The 22,791-nt window shown below is 38.9% G+C and overlaps 1 protein-coding gene across 2 annotated transcripts in view; it reads left to right on the plus strand.

Moving 5' to 3' along the window:
* Positions 1-22,791, plus strand: part of LOC122789461 (peroxisomal N(1)-acetyl-spermine/spermidine oxidase-like) — a 474,880-nt gene that overhangs the window by 199,809 nt on the left and 252,280 nt on the right. For both annotated transcript variants that reach the window (XM_044056939.1, XM_044056936.1), the window contains exon 4: positions 21,465-21,667. In XM_044056939.1, coding sequence (XP_043912874.1) covers positions 21,465-21,667 — 203 coding nt within the window. The remainder of the gene's footprint in view (positions 1-21,464; positions 21,668-22,791) is intronic.

A 22,791-nucleotide genomic window follows, 5' to 3' on the forward strand; every position in this document is an offset into this window, starting at 1 on the left:
CCTCAGAAGGCGGACAGCCGGGCAGCCCCTCAGGGGTGCTGGAAGGGCCTGTCAGAGAAAGATTCTCTGCTGCCCTGTTTCTGCAGACCCCCTCTGCCCCGCGGGCAGCGTCTATTGTTGTTCCCTCCTCTGCCTCTGGAGGGAAACTCGCCACGTGTGTCAGGCACGGCTCCCTTGGGTTTCCGGAACCACATCTTTCCACTCTTCTGACCTTTAGGGTATGGTCTAGAGGGAGTGGAAAAACGGACTTCCACGGCAGACAGAGTCTTGCCTTCCTGCTCACACCTGGTAAGTGTATCTTTCACCTGAGGTCCAAACAGAGCCGAACCATCAAAGGTGGTATTGGTGAAAGACGCCTTGAAGGGATCAGCGAAGTTACATAACCGCATCCAGGCATGTCTTCTCAAAGCCACGCCTGTGCCTGCGACTCTACTCGCTCCATCAGCCGCATATGAAATGAGCTGCATGGAGGAGTTAATGACAGAATTAAGAGTTGCCAGCTGGGAATTTATCTTGTCTTGTGCCCCCGCAGCTGATGGATCTTGCAGGGTATGTCCTAGCTCCTTGAGGAGATCCCTCTGAAGACGGGTGAAGTGGCACAAATAATTCAGCGACCGCATGGAGAAGGTCACTGAGGAAAACATCCGCTTCCCGTATCTATCCATCGTCCTAGACTCTTTATAGGGGGATGGACAGGTACAGAAGTGTCAGCCAACTCCTTTTTTGTGTCAGCTGCTACCACCATGGCATCAACGGGGACACCCTTTGTCAAAAACAGTTTATGTTGAGGGGCCGTGATAAACTTAGTGGGCCTGCGGGGGGGGGTTGGTTCCAGTGTGTCCGGAGCTGACCATGCCTTTCGAGCCACCACTTCCATTAATGGATCAAAAGGATGAGACACCCAGGAGTTGGAGGGGTGAGAACCAAACGCATCCAAGTATACCGACTCGTCCTCAGAATGGTTAAGGGCAGACCATTTCCCCCTCTGCTTAAGGATCTCAAGGATGTCTGCGAAAGAGACATCTTCAGAGGGGGATCTTGGGGACCCTTCCGAATCCTCCACGTCAGTATCTGACGTGACAGACTCTGGGGAGTCAACATGTTTCCTCTTACATTTCCTCTTTCGAGGGGGCTCCTCTGAAAACTCAGGGGAGGTCTTGGAAGAGGAAGATACACCCAGTGGGGTGACCTGGAGTGTTTGATCCCCTCGCTTGGGGTCTGGAGGAGGGGCAGAGACCGAAGCAGGCACCCTGGGGGAGGAGCTGATGGGGCTGAATGAGGTGCAGACTCAGAAGTCAGAACGCTCCTCATGACCTCAAAGGTGCCCCTGTCCGGCAGAGAAGAGGGCCCCCGCTCCAAAGAGACAGGAATCCTCTCCGGCACCGAAAGGGACGGCTCCGAGGCCGATGTAGGAGCCGAGCTTACTTGCGCCAAGGCTCCGAGAGGGAGAACAGGGTCAGACAAGGGTCCGATGCCACTTGCTCGCTCGGAGCCGACGAGGGAGTCTCAGCACCCAGATCCCTCCAAGGATGGCACCATTAAAGAAATCGGAGCTGACAAAGGAGCCAAAAGGGGAAGTATTGGCGCCGACGTTTCCAGGATCCGAGCCCCAACAAGCTCCGGCTCCAAACTGACAAGAGGAGTCGGAGGAGGAACTACTTCAGAAACAGGAACAGCCACAGCCTGATGAGGAGGGCTAGTTAACATTTGGGCCAGGGCCTGCGATTTGAGGAGTCTACTAACCACTCTCTCCAAGTCATGATCGGATAGCCTCGAGGACCGAGAAGAGTGGGACCGATGGCTCCTTTCAGACTGTAGCAAAGGCGATCCCGGAGCTGAGCGAATTGACTCTAGGGATGGCGACCTGGATCGCTTACGGCTCTGACACCAAGTTCGGAGCCGAAAGAGATTTAGATACTTCAGCTCCGGCCAGAACCGAAATTGAAGTAGACGCTCCACCTGGCGACAGCTCCGTACTGGGAGCTGACGGCTTGGTGGGCTTAGGGGTTTTTGCTGGCTGAGACTTTGCCGGAGACCCTTCAGGTTTTAGTAACCCCCTGGGAATTAACTTGTTCCTATGCTCCTGCAGGACTGTCAGACTAAAGGTATGACATACCAAGCAAGAGTCCTGCAGGTGTAGGGCACCCAAACAATAAACGCAAGAAGTGTGACCGTCTGTCAGAGACATTTTCTGACAGCATGAGTCACACTTCTTGAACCCTTATACCTTGGTATCCTTTGACATGTTAAAGAAAAAAGGAATACAGATGGATAAATGTTAGACTAGTGCAAAACACACACACACACACACACACACACACACACACACACACACACACACTAGTCCCACACCTTCACACAAAAAAATGTAAAGGAAACAATACTTACAAAACTAAGATACTATGACTTAGACTACAAAGGCTAAACACTACTTCCTACTGGAACAATTTAAAAGGGAAGGGAATAGCCTCTAACTTAAACGGCCTACTTAGGGATATGGGGGGAGGGGAGAAACTCTCTAAGTAAAAACGAGTTTCCTAAGGGTAGAAACACAGGGAAACTAAGACTAATCTACAGTACTACTCTGATTTAACAAAAAAACTAGAAAAATGTACACTAAAGTTTAACTACTAATATTACAAAAGATGAATATGACCTGAGCCAGTAAAGCGCAACCTCGTAGACGAAGTGGCAAACGAGATCTGGGGGTCTGGCGCCAGGCATTGTGGGATATAGGGAGGCCTCGAGCCAGTAAGTAGCTCTCGAGCTTTAGAAAATGGCCGAGCCGGAACCGAAGGTCGGCTCCAAACCCAACCAGCAAGAATGAAGGCGAGAGAGACAACTTAACATGTATAGTTCAGCCAGGGCTGTCGTGAGTTTGCCGCCCTTCCCTTCTCACAAAGTCATGGTCAAATGGGGCCTCCCCCCTGCAGCTATTCCAATGTCCCATTACTTGGCTATTTCACCACATTTACCATAAACACAGTAACGTACATACTGCTTTACTTCTCCGATGATTTGGATTTCATTTAAACGTTTTATTTTACATTTTACAGCACAGACACTAATAGACATCTGCTAAACAAAGCCATGCCATCTCACAATGAAAATAGACTTAGCATTAAAACTTCTCTGTCCTTGCAACTCACATTCATTGAAACAGCATTAAAATCTACATTCAAAGAAAATAAATCTGGCCAGTGGCAGATAAAGATTAACTTTGGGGTGTTTTCAAATCGTAGGCCCCTTGCACAGGAAACATGCATGTGTTCTTTGATACACCTTCCTGACTGTATTAAATTATATTCCTTCTATAATACAGTACAGCTGTTAGAGGGCAGTTTAAATTTATTATTTTGAACATTTTCCCACTAAACAATGAAACGAAATGCATGCACCAATGACAAAACTGCCCAGTTCAGAACATTTCAGTCATAAAACTGTACTCAAACTTCTACAATCCACCAGTATCAGTAAATATGCACAATCTCTGCAGAGGTAAAAGTCATTCATCTAAATAATTCCTCATTAAAGAGAGCTGTAACTAATGAAGTGGTTACTGCTGGCAAACAACTTTATATTTCATTGTTTCATCTACAAATAAATTGCCTGTTGCCATTGAGGAATACATTGCCTATGTTACCTTAAAAATGATAAGCTAGTAATATTGCATTAGGGAATGGATGGCAAACTGATAACAGATGCGTTACTAGGTATCTCCACCAAAGAGGACATTCTCGGGACTGCAGCATCCACCCCCTTTAAAAATAAAACACAGTACAGTATCTGCAATGCATCTGTATACTGTGGTTGTAGAACCCACAGCCTTCTACATCAAAAGCAAGTACACTGCCTGTTGTGCTATTAACAATTCAAGCAGATTTAGCATAATACCTACAAGAATGCATGGATCGTGCTATCCCAAGCAAAACCAAGACTCACTCCTCCAAGAAAAGGAAACCAGTCTGGTAGACCCCTGCCATAAACAAGCTATACAATAGAAGGAGGAAACTAGTACAGAAAAGAGTAAAATCCCAAGAAGGGCAGACATCCCTGATCAGTATCAGCAAGAAACTACTATCCCTCATAAAATTGTCCAAGGCTAGCTTCGAAAGAAAAATTGCCAAGGACTCCAAAGATAACCACAAGGCATTCTTTAGCCTTGTCAAGAATCTAAGTGGCAATGCTCAGATCTGCTTGGAGTTAATGCAGAATGGCACAAAATACACTGAACCAACTGATATTGCCAACATCCTGGCAGTCAGGTTCAGTGCAAACTTCATCCCCCCTCACCCCCAAAAGGGCCCATAACCATACCAGAAGAATGTAGAGCCCTTGAAATCACAGACACTCAAGTTAAAACAGCCCTCTCCAAAGCCAAAAACACAGCATCAATGGGACTGGACGGTGTCCCAGGCTGTGTCCTACACGAGCTCAAAGATGAACTAACCCCTCACCTAAACACACTGTTCAAACTCAGCCTCTCCACAAGCTACGTACCCAGAGAGTGGCGCACAGCAATGGTTATTCCACTCCACAAAGGTGGAGCCACAACAGACCCCAGGAACTATTGCCATATAAGCCTGACTACCTCGGTCTGCAAGGCTGTGGTGCGCATCATCGTGGAACTCATTAACAGAGACATTGTGAACCTCCAAACACTGGACCCTACCCATTGGAGGGAAAGGTGGTACACACAGCATACCTAGACTTCGCAAAGGCCTTCGACACCATTCCCCATTATGGTATTATAGACAAGCTCACCAGCCTGAACATAAACCCCTATGTCACAAGATGGGTTGCCAATTGGCTCACGGACAGAACTCACATGGTGAGAGTTGTGGGAGCTATGTCTGACTCAAAACCGGTTACAAGTGGCGTTCCCCAGGGCTCAGTCCTAGGACCCCTGCTGTTCGGCATATACTTCTCAGAGGTACAGACAAGCACAGGAGGACTATGGCTGACCAAGTTTGCAGATGACTGCAAACTAGGGGCTATCGTTGACTCCCCGGCTGACACAGACATCCTCCAAAAGGGTCTCACTGAGATGGATACCTGGTGTCAAAATCATGGCCTCTAGCTAAATGCCAAAAAGTGCATAGTCATCTCCTTTGGAAAAACAAAGTACACACAAACTACCATATAGGTGGTAGCCCCCTAAATACAGAAAATGTAATAAGGGATCTGGGGACCCAAGTAGATAGTAATCTCTCCTTTGATAATCACATTGCCAAAGTGGTTAGAAAATCCTTCTATGTGGCCCACCTAATCACAAAAGTGTTTGCATCCAGATCAAAAGAGGTCATTGTGCACCTCTACTCATCACTCATCAGACCCATCATAGAGTACAATGCCCTATTTGGGATGTACCTTACAAGACACCTGCAACAGCTGGAAGGACCACAGAAGTACCTCACCAAGAGGATCACTGGCCTCAAACAGATGCCCTATGCAGCTCGACTGAAGAAACTCCAGCTGTACTCCGAGGTGATCTCTGCCTGACATACAAGGCCATGTCCAACCCAGAATTGATGGACAGGCTCCACCTAAAGAAAACCTTATCCCCTCCAGCCACATGCTGTAGTGATCTAAACCTCACCACAACAATAAGTAGGATGTGCTGGAGGGATAGATTCCTGTCCCAGAGATTTCCCATGCTTTGGAACAAGATTCCAATCTACACTAGGCAGAGCTCCTCGCTAACACTCCAAGAGAAACCTTGACGAGTGGATGGGAAACAAAGTTTACCCCGGGGATCACTTCAGTGGCTCTGCTGGACAGAGGCACAGGAAACTAATCTAAGGGGGCAGCGAAAGTCAACACATTCTGGCTAGGCTTATAAATGCCTTCGGGCAGATAGCCTCATACCTACCTATGAACCTAAGCAGCATTAAACTTCTCTTCAAGCTCTCAGCTCCTTGTAAAATCCACTCGACACTCAACTGTTATCTCTCAACTTTGAAGCACAAGAAATCTGGAAAAAGCCAAAATTTATTGGGCGGGACAAAAGCCCAAAAACTAGGGACACATTTTAAACCTTGCTTGTATAATCTTGGAAAGTTGCTAGAATAAAATGCTGTGTTACCACCATGCATTTCACTACTAAGTCTTGAACTCTGGACCCTGTGCACAACAGTGAGAGCAACATACCACTATGCCAAATCAGCTGTTTCTTAAAAGGACTGAAACTTAAATGGCTATCATTTAGTGAATTCAGTTCTTGCCATACCTGTCAACCTGTTAGTACAAAACACCTAGACAAAGCCAATAATGGGGGAATACAGCTCCCAAACATGTTCAGTGAATTCAGTTCTCAACATAGCTCTCAACTTCTTAACACAAAAAAACTCTGGTCAAAGCCAATAATGGGGGAATACAGTCCCCAAAATAGGGACACATTTCAAATATTGATCTTATAAACAGACAATTGCTAGAATAAAATGTTTTGTGTTACCATGTACTTTCTGAAGAATATGAGGTCTGAAATTCAGATGCCTGTCATTATTTAGTGAATTCAAAATCCAGAAAACCACAAATTTCACAAGAACAAAAATATGAGGCAGAATTTCTCAAGTGGTGGTGGGTGGGGAATTCCAGCTCTTGTTACCTACTCCCAAGGTACAGGGTTTGAGTCTAGCAACCAGGTATATTTTGTGAGTTCTCTCTAGCCACCAGGTATATTTAACAGGGGCATTTTACACACACACACACACACACACACACACATACAACCTCAACTCCATTGAAGCCGAGGTTCTTTCCAAGTCTGTTGCAAAGCTCAGTTCCTGCAGTGTGAAATCCATTGCTGCAAAGTTCATCGTTTGTCCATCGGTAAAAAGCCAGCGAGAGTAAAGTCCTTCCCCTTCCCACGAGAGCAAGCTGCTACCCAGCCTGCAGGCATTTCAGTCTGATCCTCGTCCAGTCTATGCAGCTGTAACTGCTGGGATTTCTGCTGTTAAATGCTGTCTTCCTAATCCGGACTATCTCACAGCAGTCCAGATTCCGTGCACATGCTTCAGACTGGGTCACCAGCAGTCCGGATATCGGGAAATGCCACGAGTGCACATGCGTGAAGTTCCGAGACTCACGCGTGTTTTCTTTCTTTTTTTACAGCTGTCTACATGGTAAAGGTTTCCCATTGGTGTGAAGACAGATGTTGAGGGCAAATTTTGGTTTAGCAGTTAATTCAGAAGATTAAGGCTGTGTGCTATTATCAAGTTGCTCCTGGAGTCCACGTTCTGATTGTCCGCCTCTGTTTGTCTGCTGTGTGACTCTGAAAAGGTCACTTAATCTGGCAGTACTCCTAGTCTGAGCTTGAAGAATATCCACATGTATCTGTGATCTATCCTGGACTAGAAATACAAATGAAGACCTGGATAAATGTTAAGTTAATCTTCCAAATTTACTGAGCTACCTTTCACAATTAAGTTGAAAATGTCTTCCTTTTCAGTCAGGACAACTGATTTTCCTATGAAAGGCTCATGATGAAAATGTTTGTGAAAGGAGTGCTCCATTGTAATCAACAGAGAAATCTAGTCCTTTAACTGGAACCTTACATTTGTTTTGGAAATATATAAAAAAAACTCTCTTCAAGCCTCTGATACTCTGCTTATTAATATAACAGCTAAATGAAAATAAAGGAAATGCCAGAGCCATGGGCTCAGGCTCAATGCCAAGAAATGTATAGTTATCCCCAATGGGAAAAAACATGTACCTGTGAATTACCACATAGGTGGCAGTACACTAAGCACTGAAAGTGTGATAAGAGACTTAGGGACACAGGTGGACAGTGGTGTCATATTCGATAACCACATCGCCACAACAGTCAGGAAATCCTTCTCTGTGGCACACTTTATCACTAAGGGTTTTTCATCCAGAAAAAGGAGGTCATTGTCCTACTGTACTCATCCCTCATTAGACCCATTATAGAGTACACCGCCCAGTTTGGTATGTACCTCTCAAGACATTTGCAACAACTGGAAAGGCTGTAGAAATACCTCACAAAAAGAATCACAGGCCTAAAGCAGATGCCCTATGCTGAACATCTAAAAAAACTTCAGCTATAGTCTGTCGCATATCGTCTACTCAGAGGCGAGCTCTGCTTAACATACAAGGCCATGTCAAACTCAGAGCTGTTGGACATGCTACACGTAAAGAAATCCCAATCCCTCAGAGCCAAACGCTCCAGGGATCTAAACCTTGTCATCATAATGAACAAAACATGCTGGAGGGATAGGTTCCTGACCCAGAGACTCCCCAGACTCTGGAATAGACTGGCCGTACATGTCAGGCAGAGCGCCTCTTTGGCCCTCTTCAAAAGGAACCTTGACGATTGGATGGGAGATAGGAAATTCACCCCAGGGATCACGTCAGTCACCCTCTCAGACAGGGGTCTAGGGAAGTAAATATTGTGGGAAAAAAATAGCCAGGGAATTGTTATGGCTAGGCTTGTGTAGGCCCTAGGGCCGACAGCCTAGTACCAAACTATGAATCTTCCTTTAAACATATTTTTCATGGAAGCTAATTTTCCTTCAGCTGTTATATTTAACAAGGAGAGTAGCAGAGTTGCAGGCTTTTAGGTGTTCTGTATTGAATCTTTTAAGACTGTTAGAAAGGGTGGTATTAGTTACTAATGTTTATGCCAGACCTTGTGATCGATATTTATTGAATTGGAAGGTAGAGTTCCTTCATCCTTTTCCCTCAGAATTGAAGGAAAATAATTCCACACATGAACTCTAGAAGACAAATGTATGTATACATCTGTAGGATTAAGGCTTTTAGAAATTCTTTTAATCTCATTTGTGCTTGCCATTTTGCATGATGGTGTTGGCAAGCAAACCGTTCCATGTTGGATCACAGTTTTATCAGGCTACTGTTATGATTCTTTAGGCAAAACACGTCAAGAGGACGATCAAGACTTCCCCCACAAGAAATTCCATGGCCTCTTCACCAGTCTTTCAAGAGGTCTCTGGTTGCTTTCTGAATGGGTAACAGTATGGTATGACATCCTCAGTTTTACCATGTTGCAAATTGGATTTAATTTCCAATGTTAGCAGTTCTATTAGTGATTCATGAAAATTTGTCTGGAGCCTTCATGCAAGCTTTGAATTCATAGTTTGCTATTCTATCATCAAGGTAAAGACTGCAAGGACACGTATGATACAATGTAATACATTTGTGCCAGTTACTTATTGGGGCAGTAAAGAGTTGCATCATGTTCTCCGCTCTTGCATTAGAGATTCCCCACCATCATCTCATTATTATCTATTTACTTTGACATTTTCTGTTTCCTGCTTTCCTACTGTTTAGTTATAGTAAAGTACTGAAATGTGCATTATTGCTTCTGTGTTGAGTGGTGTATAAAACCCTTGGTAGACTTCATAGATGTACTCTATCAACAAAAGACCAAAACCAAACCTCAGAAATTAGTGAACCGGACAAATAAAGTGCTCCGATAGCAACCACTTTATTCACAAAATTCAAGATCACAGTCTTAAAGCGTGCGAAATACTCATACACTTTTCGTCGCCTCCAAATATTGCAACTTCCTCAGAAGACAAATTACTGTTGTTAATAGTACGTTTAAATAGTAAATCCATAGGCAATTAAGGATGGTTAATTGATTCTGAAAACAGTTTTAACCATTTCATGTTACCCATGTAAGTTACTTCTATTCCAATATATAAAAATATATTAATATATATCAGTATACATCAGTATATATTCCATACAATTCTAGTACATGCCGCTATAAGTTAATAAACAATATTTACCATTATTAAACATATTCATAAATATAAATACATGATAAATGAAATTAAAAATGAGAAATAAAACTAAAGGAAAAAATCTTTTTAAAATTTTTAAAACATTTTTTAGTATTCAACTAACAAAGGGAATAGTACCAAAGGGAAATATTACCAAGGGAAATATTCACAGGAGAAATATTAACAGACTGCCATTGTCATTGTAAACATAATTGTAACAGCAACTTAAATCTAGTCATTCATATTAAGGTTCATTTAAACCATTATATTCTATCTTATTCCGTTCAACTAACTATGCCATATGGTAGCAATATAAACTTACTATTTTTAATTGGTTTTAACTATAACTAATTTTAAATAGTTTTAACTAATTTCAACTAATTTTAACCAATTTTTAACCAGTTTTTAACCAGTTTTTAACCAATTTTATCTACACAGCACGAAGTGCAAATTATAAAAATATATAAAAAATCTAATCATTATAAATATCAATTTAAAATTATTTTAAAAGCATGGTATCCAAAAGCTAAGTGATACCTACTACCCTTACCACAAAAATACCACCTGTACATTGTTGTACATTTAATGTATTTATCTAATAAATTTCACTTTATTTAACAAATTTAAAGTAGATTTTATTAATTTATTATAGTGAATGTGAATAAATTTTATTTAAACATAAATTTATACCTCCATCTACTACTTACCTTTACATATGTCTGCCTTTATTATCACCTTTCTAAATTTTTTAACCTTAAAATACATTTTATAGATGTCATCTCATTTATACCTGGTGGTTGATTGGCATTTGCTGTTAGCTGCCAAATTAATTCTTTCCGTTCGAGCTTTAGTGATTCATAAGGACATCTACAATCTGGTGTAACTTGGTCTATAACCTTAAACTTAAAATTATGCCCTTCATTTAGATGGCAATGTCTAGCGAGGGCATTGTCCAATTTAATTCTACTAATACTGTAAATATGTTCATATATTCTTTCTTGTAGCTTCCTATCTGTTTTTCCTATATAAAAGGCTAAACATTTTTCACACTTTGCCATATATACAACTTGTCGGCTACTACAGTTAAATTTTCCTCCTATTTTATAAATTTGGTTCCTTATTTTAAAAGTAGTACCTTCTTCAACATATTTACAATAGTTACACATATTGCATTTGGTCATGCCCCCGTTAAGTCTGACGTTGGGCTTTTTACTTTGTAAAATTTCTTTAAAATTCTGGTTCCTCCTATAAACTAATTTCGGTTTTTCAGGTAATAAATCCTTAAACCCACTGTCTGAAGTTAAGAGGTGCCAGTTTTTATTCAAAATATTTTTGATATCAAATGCATCCAAGTTAAAACAAGTAATGAAGCTGCATGTAAAATTAACCCTGTACCTCTCCTTGCTACTTCTACTTGTTCTACATTTTCTGTTAACATTGAACCTAATATTGGGGAATAAATCCCTTCCCACCGTTTATTTTTTACTTCTGTGGCTATATTTGTGATGAATTCCACCGGGTAACCCCTCTGTAAGAAAAACTTCTCAAGGAGTTTGCATTCGTCTAAAAAGTCAGCATCAACCGTAATCATCCTTGCTGCTCTAACATGCTGGCCTTTTACCACTGCTTTCTTCTGGGACAGCGGATGACTACTAGAAAAATGGAGAAATGTATTAGAATACGTCTCCTTCCTATATATAGTAGCTACATATCTCTCATTTACATAGTCTTTTTTCAAGTTAACATCCAAATAATTAATATTATCTCTACTATAGTTAGATGTGAACTGTAGAAAATCAGTGCTACTATTAAAGGCAGCCAAAAGCTTATCCAACCCTTCAGCATTAACCTCGACTACCATAAAAATATCGTCGAGGAATCTCGTATAGAAGGCAATTTTTCTTTGATCCTTTCGTTCTCTAAAAGGGTGGACCTTTCCCATCGTGCCATTACTAAGTTTGCGATACTGGCACCGCATGGGGACCCCATAGCGACCCCAATTTTTTGATGATAAATATCTTTATTGAACAAAATAAAATTATAAGAAAGAACTGTATCAATCAGTTCTTCTATAAGCTGAATTTCATCAAGGGGTGCGCCTAAGAGCCTCATCATGTCACTTACCCATTCAATTGCCTTATTGTGAGGGATACAAGAATATAAGTCTTTAACATCTACTGTTACTAACAGTCCCATAGTAGAAAACTGTAAGCTGTTCATGGATCTAAGAAACGACCATGAATCCTTTGAAATTTGTTTCTCTAACTTAATATATTTCTGAAGTGTCTTGTCTATGACTTTGGCACATGTGTAAGTCATACTCCCTCTACCATCCACCAAAGGTCTCATAGGTGGGTCTTCCAGGCTTTTATGCACCTTGGGGATACCAAATAGCACAGGTGTCCTAACCTGTGCTTGTTGTAAAAAATTATACAGAACATTATCTATCCTTCCTTCGATAAATAATTCTTCAAAAAGTGATTTGATTCTCCCTGCTGCAATATTCATCTCATTTAAAGAAGACTTTGTGTAAGTTTCACTTTCTAAGATTGCTAACATTCTATCCTCATAGTCACTACTAAACATTATTGCTAATCCCCCTCCCTTGTCGGGCTTCCTAACCCGAATTGGGGCTTGTTTTAGAAGGTTCAATAGATCCCTTTCTTCTTTTGTTAAATTAAATTTATATTTATTTTTACATTCCTTCAGATTCCTTAAATCTACTTCCATAATTTTTTCAAATAGTAGTAGTGCGGGATGAAGGGGGGGGGTTATATATACTTGACACAAGGAAGTCAGATTTTTCATTAAGGTTCTCGCCCATCAAAAACAATAAATTCAACTTCCTCGTAAACAATTTTAAATCTATCAAAGTATAAGCGACATTGAGTGTGGAACTTGGGACAGAAGTATACCCTTTGCTCAATAAAGCCACAGTATCCTCACAAATTTCTAAACTTGTGTAGTTATAGATTTTAAAGTCTACTTCGGCATTCGTTACAACTGTGCACTTTGGTTGATTTTGTCCAAATGACGATATAATATCGTCATTTTTTACCATTTCCTCCTCTTGTTCTTCTGGTTCCTCTTGTTCTGGTAGTTGGGTCTCGAGGCTGAACCCCGAAAATTTTGATTCTCAAGCCTCCTAGTATTATTACTATTCTGGTTCTGTCCATCAGAATTACTCTCATTTATGGTGTTTCTCTGTTGGGCCAGTCTTTCACTCCTTCTGACATCGTTATCATTATTGGGAGGTTGCACCGGTCGAGATGGTAATGGTACATAAGGCTCAGCCTGTTGAACTACTGGGCCTGTTCTCTGGCCAAGCCGAGTCTCATTTTCTGGTCCACTTCCCTGATCATTAACTGGCATATTAACAGGGCGGGGAGGGCGCGGATATGCTTTCCCTTCCCCGTACTCTTTTAAATCTCTGTCAATTGTCTTTATTTTAGTCCCATTCATCTTTTTAACATGGTCGTCAATGCTCAGAAAACAACGGTCATAGTCATACTGGTACCTATTAAAATTAATGTCATTTTTAATAGAACTGTCAATAACCTCCAATTCAGTTAGAAGGTTATCCACCATCTCTTGGTAAAATGTACAAAACAGCTCTAATAATTCAAGGCCATGTCTATCAAAGAGAGTCACCAGAGCATTATGAAATTGTGAGCCTTCAATTAGCCCTGAAGGAAATTGCCAATGCCTAAGACCCTTAGGAACAATCTTCAGTCTTATGCATTCACGGAAATAGGCAATTTCTAATTGTAACTTACGAATTTTTAACAGTTTACTATCAAAAATATTTAACTTTTCGTTTATGTCATTATTTACCTCTGCCTCCGTTTGTAGGACGCCATTTCTTTGCAAATTATTAAAATTAAAACCTCTATGCAACCATGTCATCAACGGCTCCCGAGTTGTAGCTCCCCGGTTGCTAGTCCGCTCTCCTTCGCGCTGTGTACTTGTTGCTACATCATCCTGGCTATTCGATAGCTCCCCTTGGATTTCGTTCATATTGCTATTAATATTAAATCCTGAATTGTTCACAACGGCAAGACGCCCAGCTTCTCTCTCCACCATTCGGTTCCCTGAAGGTACTGCTGTAGTGGGCGATCTATTGACGTCATCTAATCGCTGGGAAAGCCGGTCGACTTTCTGTGTTAATAACTCTATGAGGGCTGTAAGGTTACCATCGCCCTCATCTCTTTGTGAACTGGATGCTGAAGCACTTTCGGCGTTCGGTTCCATAGTACACTATCAACAAAAGACCAAAACCAAACCTCAGAAATTAGTGAACCGGACAAATAAAGTGCTCCGATAGCAACCACTTTATTCACAAAATTCAAGATCACAGTCTTAAAGCGTGCGAAATACTCATACACTTTTCGTCGCCTCCAAATATTGCAACTTCCACAGAAGACAAATTACTGTTGTTAATAGTACGTTTAAATAGTAAATCCATAGGCAATTAAGGATGGTTAATTGATTCTGAAAACAGTTTTAACCATTTCATGTTACCCATGTAAGTTACTTCTATTCCAATATATAAAAATATATTAATATATATCCGTATACATCAGTATATATTCCATACAATTCTAGTACATGCCGCTATAAGTTAATAAACAATATTTACCATTATTAAACATATTCATAAATATAAATACATGATAAATGAAATTAAAAATGAGAAATAAAACTAAAGGAAAAAATCTTTTTAAAAGTTGCTGTCAAAATTATGTTTACAATGACAATGGCAGTCTGTTAATATTTCTCCTGTGAATATTTCCCTTGGTAATATTTCCCTTTGGTACTATTCCCTTTGTTAGTTGAATACTAAAAAATGTTTTAAAAATTTTAAAAAGATTTTTTCCTTTAGTTTTATTTCTCATTTTTAATTTCATTTATCATGTATTTATATTTATGAATATGTTTAATAATGGTAAATATTGTTTATTAACTTATAGCGGCATGTACTAGAATTGTATGGAATATATACTGATGTATACTGATATATATTAATATATTTTTATATATTGGAATAGAAGTAACTTACATGGGTAACATGAAATGGTTAAAACTGTTTTCAGAATCAATTAACCATCCTTAATTGCCTATGGATTTACTATTTAAACGTACTATTAACAACAGTAATTTGTCTTCTGAGGAAGTTGCAATATTTGGAGGCGACGAAAAGTGTATGAGTATTTCACACGCTTTAAGACTGTGATCTTGAATTTTGTGAATAAAGTGGTTGCTATCGGAGCACTTTATTTGTCCGGTTCACTAATTTCTGAGGTTTGGTTTTGGTCTTTTGTTGATAGTGTACTATGGAACCGAATGCCGAAAGTGCTTCAGCATCCAGTTCCCAAAGAGATGAGGGCGATGGTAACCTTACAGCCCTCATAGAGTTATTAACACAGAAAGTCGACCGGCTTTCCCAGCGATTAGATGACGTCAATAGATCGCCCACTACAGCAGTACCTTCAGGGAACCGAATGGTGGAGAGAGAAGCTGGGCGTCTTGCCGTTGTGAACAATTCAGGATTTAATATTAATGGCAATATGAACGAAATCCAAGGGGAGCTATCGAATAGCCAGGATGATGTAGCAACAAGTACACAGCGCGAAGGAGAGCGGACTAGCAACCGGGGAGCTACAACTCGGGAGCTGTTGATGACATGGTTGCATAGAGGTTTTAATTTTAATAATTTGCAAAGAAATGGCGTCCTACAAACGGAGGCAGAGGTAAATAATGACATAAACGAAAAGTTAAATATTTTTGATAGTAAACTGTTAAAAATTCGTAAGTTACAATTAGAAATTGCCTATTTCCGTGAATGCATAAGACTGAAGACTGTTCTTAAGGGTCTTAGGCATTGGCAATTTCCTTCAGGGCTAATTGAAGGCTCACAATTTCATAATGCTCTGGTGACTCTCTTTGATAGACATGGCCTTGAATTATTAGAGCTGTTTTGTACATTTTACCAAGAGATGGTGGATAACCTTCTAACTGAATTGGAGGTTATTGACAGTTCTATTAAAAATGACATTAATTTTAATAGGTACCAGTATGACTATGACCGTTGTTTTCTGAGCATTGACGACCATGTTAAAAAGATGAATGGGACTAAAATAAAGAAAATTGACAGAGATTTAAAAGAGTACGGGGAAGGGAAAGCATATCCACGCCCTCCCTGCCCTGTTAGTATGCCAGTTAATGATCAGGGAAGTGGACCAGAAAATGAGACTCGGCTTGGCCAGAGAACAGGCCCAGTAGTACAGCAGGCTGAGCCTTATGTACCATTACCATCTCGACCGGTGCAACCTCCCAATAATGATAACGATGTCAGAAGGAGTGAAAGACTGGCCCAACAGAGAAACACCATAAATGAGAGTAATTCTGATGGACAGAACCAGAATAGTAATAATACTAGGAGGCTTGAGAATCAAAATTTTCGGGGTTCAGCCTCGAGACCCAACTACCAGAACAAGAGGAACCAGAAGAACAAGAGGAGGAAATGGTAAAAAATGACGATATTATATCGTCATTTGGACAAAATCAACCAAAGTGCACAGTTGTAACGAATGCCGAAGTAGACTTTAAAATCTATAACTACACAAGTTTAGAAATTTGTGAGGATACTGTGGCTTTATTGAGCAAAGGGTATACTTTTGTCCCAAGTTCCACACTCAATGTCGCTTATACTTTGATAGATTTAAAATTGTTTACGAGGAAGTTGAATTTATTGTTTTTGATGGGCGAGAACCTTAATGAAAAATCTGACTTCCTTGTGTCAAGTGTATATAACCCCCCCCTTCATCCCGCACTACTTCTATTTGAAAAAATTATGGAAGTAGATTTAAGGAATCTGAAGGAATGTAAAAATAAATATAAATTTAATTTAACAAAAGAAGAAAGGGATCTATTGAACCTTCTAAAACAAGCCCCAATTCGGGTTATGAAACCCGACAAGGGAGGGGGATTAGCAATAATGTTTAGTAGTGACTATGAGGATAGAATGTTAGCAATCTTAGAAAGTGAAACTTACACAAGGTCTTCTTTAAATGAGATGAATATTGCAGCAGGGAGAATCAAATCACTTTTTGAAGAATTATTTATCGAAGGAAGGATAGATAATGTTCTGTATAATTTTTTACAACAAGCACAGGTTAGGACACCTGTGCTATTTGGTATCCCCAAGGTGCATAAAAGCCTGGAAGACCCACCTATGAGACCTTTGGTGGATGGTAGAGGGAGTATGACTTACACATGTGCCAAAGTCATAGACAAGACACTTCAGAAATATATTAAGTTAGAGAAACAAATTTCAAAGGATTCATGGTCGTTTCTTAGATCCATGAACAGCTTACAGTTTTCTACTATGGGACTGTTAGTAACAGTAGATGTTAAAGACTTATATTCTTGTATCCCTCACAATAAGGCAATTGAATGGGTAAGTGACATGATGAGGCTCTTAGGCGCACCCCTTGATGAAATTCAGCTTATAGAAGAACTGATTGATACAGTTCTTTCTTATAATTTTATTTTGTTCAATAAAGATATTTATCATCAAAAACTTGGGGTCGCTATGGGGTCCCCATGCGGTGCCAGTATCGCAAACTTAGTAATGGCACGATGGGAAAGGTCCGCCATTTTAGAGAACAAAAGGATCAAAGAAAAAATTGCCTTCTATACGAGATTCCTCGACGATATTTTTATGGTAGTCGAGGTTAATGCTGAAGGGTTGGATAAGCTTTTGGCTGCCTTTAATAGTAGCACTGATTTTCTACAGTTCACATCTAACTATAGTAGAGATAATATTAATTATTTGGATGTTAACTTGAAAAAAGACTATGTAAATGAGAGATATGTAGCGACTATATATAGGAAGGAGACGTATTCTAATACATTTCTCCATTTTTCTAGTAGTCATCCGCTGTCCCAGAAGAAAGCAGTGGTAAAAGGCCAGCATGTTAGAGCAGCAAGGATGATTACGGTTGATGCTGACTTTTTAGACGAATGCAAACTCCTTGAGAAGTTTTTCTTACAGAGGGGTTACCCGGTGGAATTCATCACAAATATAGCCACAGAAGTAAAAAATAAATGGTGGAAAGGGATTTATTCCCCAATATTAGGTTCAATGTTAACAGAAAATGTAGAACAAGTAGAAGTAGCAAGGAGAGGTACAGGGTTAACTTTTACATGCAGCTTCATTACTTGTTTTAACTTGGATGCATTTGATATCAAAAATATTTTGAATAAAAACTGGCACCTCTTAACTTCAGACAGTGGGTTTAAGGATTTATTACCTGAAAAACCGAAATTAGTTTATAGGAGGAACCAGAATTTTAAAGAAATTTTACAAAGTAAAAAGCCCAACGTCAGACTTAACGGGGGCATGACCAAATGCAATATGTGTAACTATTGTAAATATGTTGAAGAAGGTACTACTTTTAAAATAAGGAACCAAATTTATAAAATAGGAGGAAAATTTAACTGTAGTAGCCGACAAGTTGTATATATGGCAAAGTGTGAAAAATGTTTAGCCTTTTATATAGGAAAAACAGATAGGAAGCTACAAGAAAGAATATATGAACATATTTACAGTATTAGTAGAATTAAATTGGACAATGCCCTCGCTAGACATTGCCATCTAAATGAAGGGCATAATTTTAAGTTTAAGGTTATAGACCAAGTTACACCAGATTGTAGATGTCCTTATGAACCACTAAAGCTCGAACGGAAAGAATTAATTTGGCAGCTAACAGCAAATGCCAATCAACCACCAGGTATAAATGAGATGACATCTATAAAATGTATTTTAAGGTTAAAAAATTTAGAAAGGTGATAATAAAGGTAGACATATGTAAAGGTAAGTAGTAGATGGAGGTATAAATTTATGTTTAAATAAAATTTATTCACATTCACTATAATAAATTAATAAAATCTACTTTAAATTTGTTAAATAAAGTGAAATTTATTAGATAAATACATTAAATGTACAACAATGTACAGGTGGTATTTTTGTGGTAAGGGTAGTAGGTATCACTTAATTAGCTTTTGGATACCATGCTTTTAAAATAATTTTAAATTGATATTTATAATGATTAGATTTTTTATATATTTTTATAATTTGCACTTCGCGCTGTGTAGATAAAACTGGTTAAAAACTGGTTAAAAACTGGTTAAAAACTGGTTAAAAACTGGTTAAAATTAGTTGAAATTAGTTGAAATTAGTTAAAATTAGTTAAAATTATTTAAAATTAGTTATAGTTAAAACCAATTAAAAATAGTAAGTTTATATTGCTACCATATGGCATAGTTAGTTGAACGGAATAAGATAGAATATAATGGTTTAAATGAACCCTAATATGAATGACTAGATTTAAGTTGCTGTTAAAATTATGTTTACAATGACAATGGCAGTCTGTTAATATTTCTCCTGTGAATATTTCCCTTGGTAATATTTCCCTTTGGTACTATTCCCTTTGTTAGTTGAATACTAAAAAATGTTTTAAAAATTTTAAAAAGATTTTTTCGTTTAGTTTTATTTCTCATTTTTAATTTCATTTATCATGTATTTATATTTATGAATATGTTTAATAATGGTAAATATTGTTTATTAACTTATAGCGGCATGTACTAGAATTGTATGGAATATATACTGATGTATACTGATATATATTAATATATTTTTATATATTGGAATAGAAGTAACTTACATGGGTAACATGAAATGGTTAAAACTGTTTTCAGAATCAATTAACCATCCTTAATTGCCTATGGATTTACTATTTAAACGTACTATTAACAACAGTAATTTGTCTTCTGAGGAAGTTGCAATATTTGGAGGCGACGAAAAGTGTATGAGTATTTCGCACGCTTTAAGACTGTGATCTTGAATTTTGTGAATAAAGTGGTTGCTATCGGAGCACTTTATTTGTCCGGTTCACTAATTTCTGAGACTTCATAGATGTACAGGTTTTTGTTTTATAATATGAAGTTTAAATGTTTAAGGGCTGTAAATTTGGCACCACTTTGTATCTCAGCAGTTAACACAGTGGATTAAGATGATTGATCTGCTAATGAGCTGGTCCCTGTGTTACAGAGTTTGATCCCTCAGCCTTCATATGCCTACTACATGACCTTGAGCAAGTCACTTAACCAGACAGTGCTGTGGGGCAACTGGGAAATTGGGATAGATTCCTCAGTCGTCTCCCAGACTGCATGCCTACTAACTACAATGAACTGGTTCTCCAAAGGACTTGGTGGCTGGATTATATTGGTCTGATGTTACAACCTTGCCAGTATGGTGATTTCTTCTGAAAAATGCAGTTTTTTACTTTGTGATTTTGTGACTGGTGAAGAAAAGGAAACCTATAGTTTGCCACATATTGCTTATGGGGCCAGGGTTAGAGATTCAGCATGCGTAACATATATTGACATTTTTGGAGATGCAGCTGATTTTCCTAAGGATGTGGCTTTGAGATCTGTGGTGCTGCAGCTGCTGGTGGCTGGGTTACACTAATTTTGACTAAAGCTGTGACACATTCCCATTTAGCAACACCTATGTGGTGTGAAATGTCACATCTCTAGCTGCCTGTACACATCTTGCATTCCAGAGCATTTTATGAACATTAAAATTAAAAAGCATAAGATAAACAAATGTAAATATTGTGATCTTTATCTATTAAAACTGTACAAATAATGTTTTTCAGTAAGAAGTAAATCTTGTCAGTGATTATAGTCAGTGCATTCATAGTCTTTCCAAAAATTACACATAATGCACACAAACCAAAAATTATATTTTTTGCTAAACTTTCACAAACAAATTATTATTTCTTGGAAACTGTACTACACAGACATAAATTGCTAAAACATTTTTGTTAACTAAAGACGAGCTTTCACTTGACAACAAGAAATTCCTCTGAATATATGTTTAGTGAGATATTTACAGAAATAAGAAAACATATGCTTAATTTTATAATCTATGTAAATAACACTGAATATATCTAAAGATGTGCAACTTGCAGTGCAGATATCAGATAGTTTTTTTTCAAGAACATGTAAGGTTTCACTTAATATCATGCAACCGTTTGCAAGCCATTTGATTTCTGAAGTATTAAGTACGTGTGAAAATATTATTTATGTTCATAATTACTAAGACAACTGTCATCATCTCCTGTATAGTGGGATGTAAATGGACATCGTCAATGGATTTTCCTGTCTCCTAACATGGCATTTCACACCATACGCCTCAAAAACATGTAGGGCTCACTGTTATAAAAGTATGAACATAAATATGAAAATATGAATGTGACTGATTAATTTGTCTGCTGCAAGGCATCCTAGATTAACAGTCAGTGTCATTTTGTTAACAAATTATTGCACTTTCCAATACTACCTATTATTCGCTGATAAGTGACCTGGTTAAAGAAGCCAGGCCCAGAAAAATAGGTATGGGTGCCATAAAGAGCTATGGTTGTGAACTTGAAGTACACAAACATGATGTTATAAGGTTGAGTGAGATAACTGCTCAATTTTGGAGTTTACCAGTGTTGTCCGCTAACGTTTGCTTTGTTGTCCATTTAGGCAGCATTATTTAACTTTGTTTCATTAGGCATTATTATTTAACTTTGTTTCAGAAGCTTTTCAGACTGTTGAATGATGCATTTTGTAACTGTTTTACAGAGGCTACGAAGGTATCATCGATTCTTTGATGACATCACTGCCAAAAGGTATTTTCACATTTAACAAGCCAGTTCGTTGTATCCATTGGCAGAGCACATCCCCAGGGAGCAACTCTTCAGGACAGCGGACTTTTCCTGTATTGGTAGAACTCAAAAATGGAGAAACCCTTCTGGCTGACCATGTGATAGTCACAGTTCCTTTAGGTATGAGTAAGCTAATATATTTTTGTTTGCTAAAGTGCCATAAGTAGCCAATAACAGATGAACTTTAATATTAGCAAATATAAATCTTTATGAAAAGCCTCATTTCAAATACTTGTAGAAGAAAGTACTTGAACTCTGTATCTATTTACTTGCAGAGGTAGTAAGTATAGGATGGTCAGCTGCCGTTTGGCCATCTGCAATAAATGTGGCTGACTTATTCAATACCCGTCCTCATTCTACATTTTTTTCAGTCTTGAGTCAGCGGTAGTGCTTCTGTTATCTAATTGTAAACATCTGTGAGTTTACTGCATCTCTTGACTAAAGTGGCAGTACTTCCTTGCCCCCAACCCTCCAGAAAAGGGATTTGACTATTTGAGCAGAAGTCAAACACACTGTGGTTTGCCACTAATCCCACTACATAGGAGATTCCAACAGCAGTGATCATAACAGCTTGGTATCTACTCACTTGGGTGCTTCACATGGTATAGCTAGTGCTGAGCATTGTGAGATAGTTTGCAAAGCCACACAAATTAAAGTTTTGTTAATTAGAAAAGAAGGAAGCCAAGTCTGACGAGAAAGAAGTTAGATGAAAGCAAGGACAATAAGATGAATTCCAAGGCCAGCAACCATTTATGGCTGGAATCAGAAGGAAAAATGACAGCACAGGAATGGGAAATTAAGAGTGCACTTCTCACTTTCAAAACTGCATGATTTGAAGGTGCTTAATATGGGAGGATGCAGCCTTTTAGGAAGACGATGGAAAGAACGGTCTTTGTGGTTGATTCAAAAGAATAAAGAAGTAAGGCACTATGGCTATGATTTGTATGGCTCTTCAGCCATTCTAACTAAAGAAAATGGTGATTTGGTGTGGTTTATGTTGTAGACTTTCAAATATTATTTTCCTGAAAGAAAGATTCTTCACAACAGGGCTATGTTACATACTATAAAACTTCAGTACCTGTAGTTGTACCTTATGACACATTTTCTTCTGGTTCTTTAAAAATGGACAAATCAGGCATGACAATGACACAAGTTAAGGCTCCACCACTGGTTTACTAGTGCTTTTAAGGAAGTATTTCTGAGAGCAGGCACTGGCTTGTTCTCTCCCACTGAAACAAGTCTGG

This window comes from Protopterus annectens, chromosome 14.part0 (genome assembly GCF_019279795.1).
Source record: "Protopterus annectens isolate FY-2018-M chromosome 14.part0, PAN1.0, whole genome shotgun sequence".
In the NCBI taxonomy this organism is placed as follows: domain Eukaryota; kingdom Metazoa; phylum Chordata; order Ceratodontiformes; family Protopteridae; genus Protopterus; species Protopterus annectens.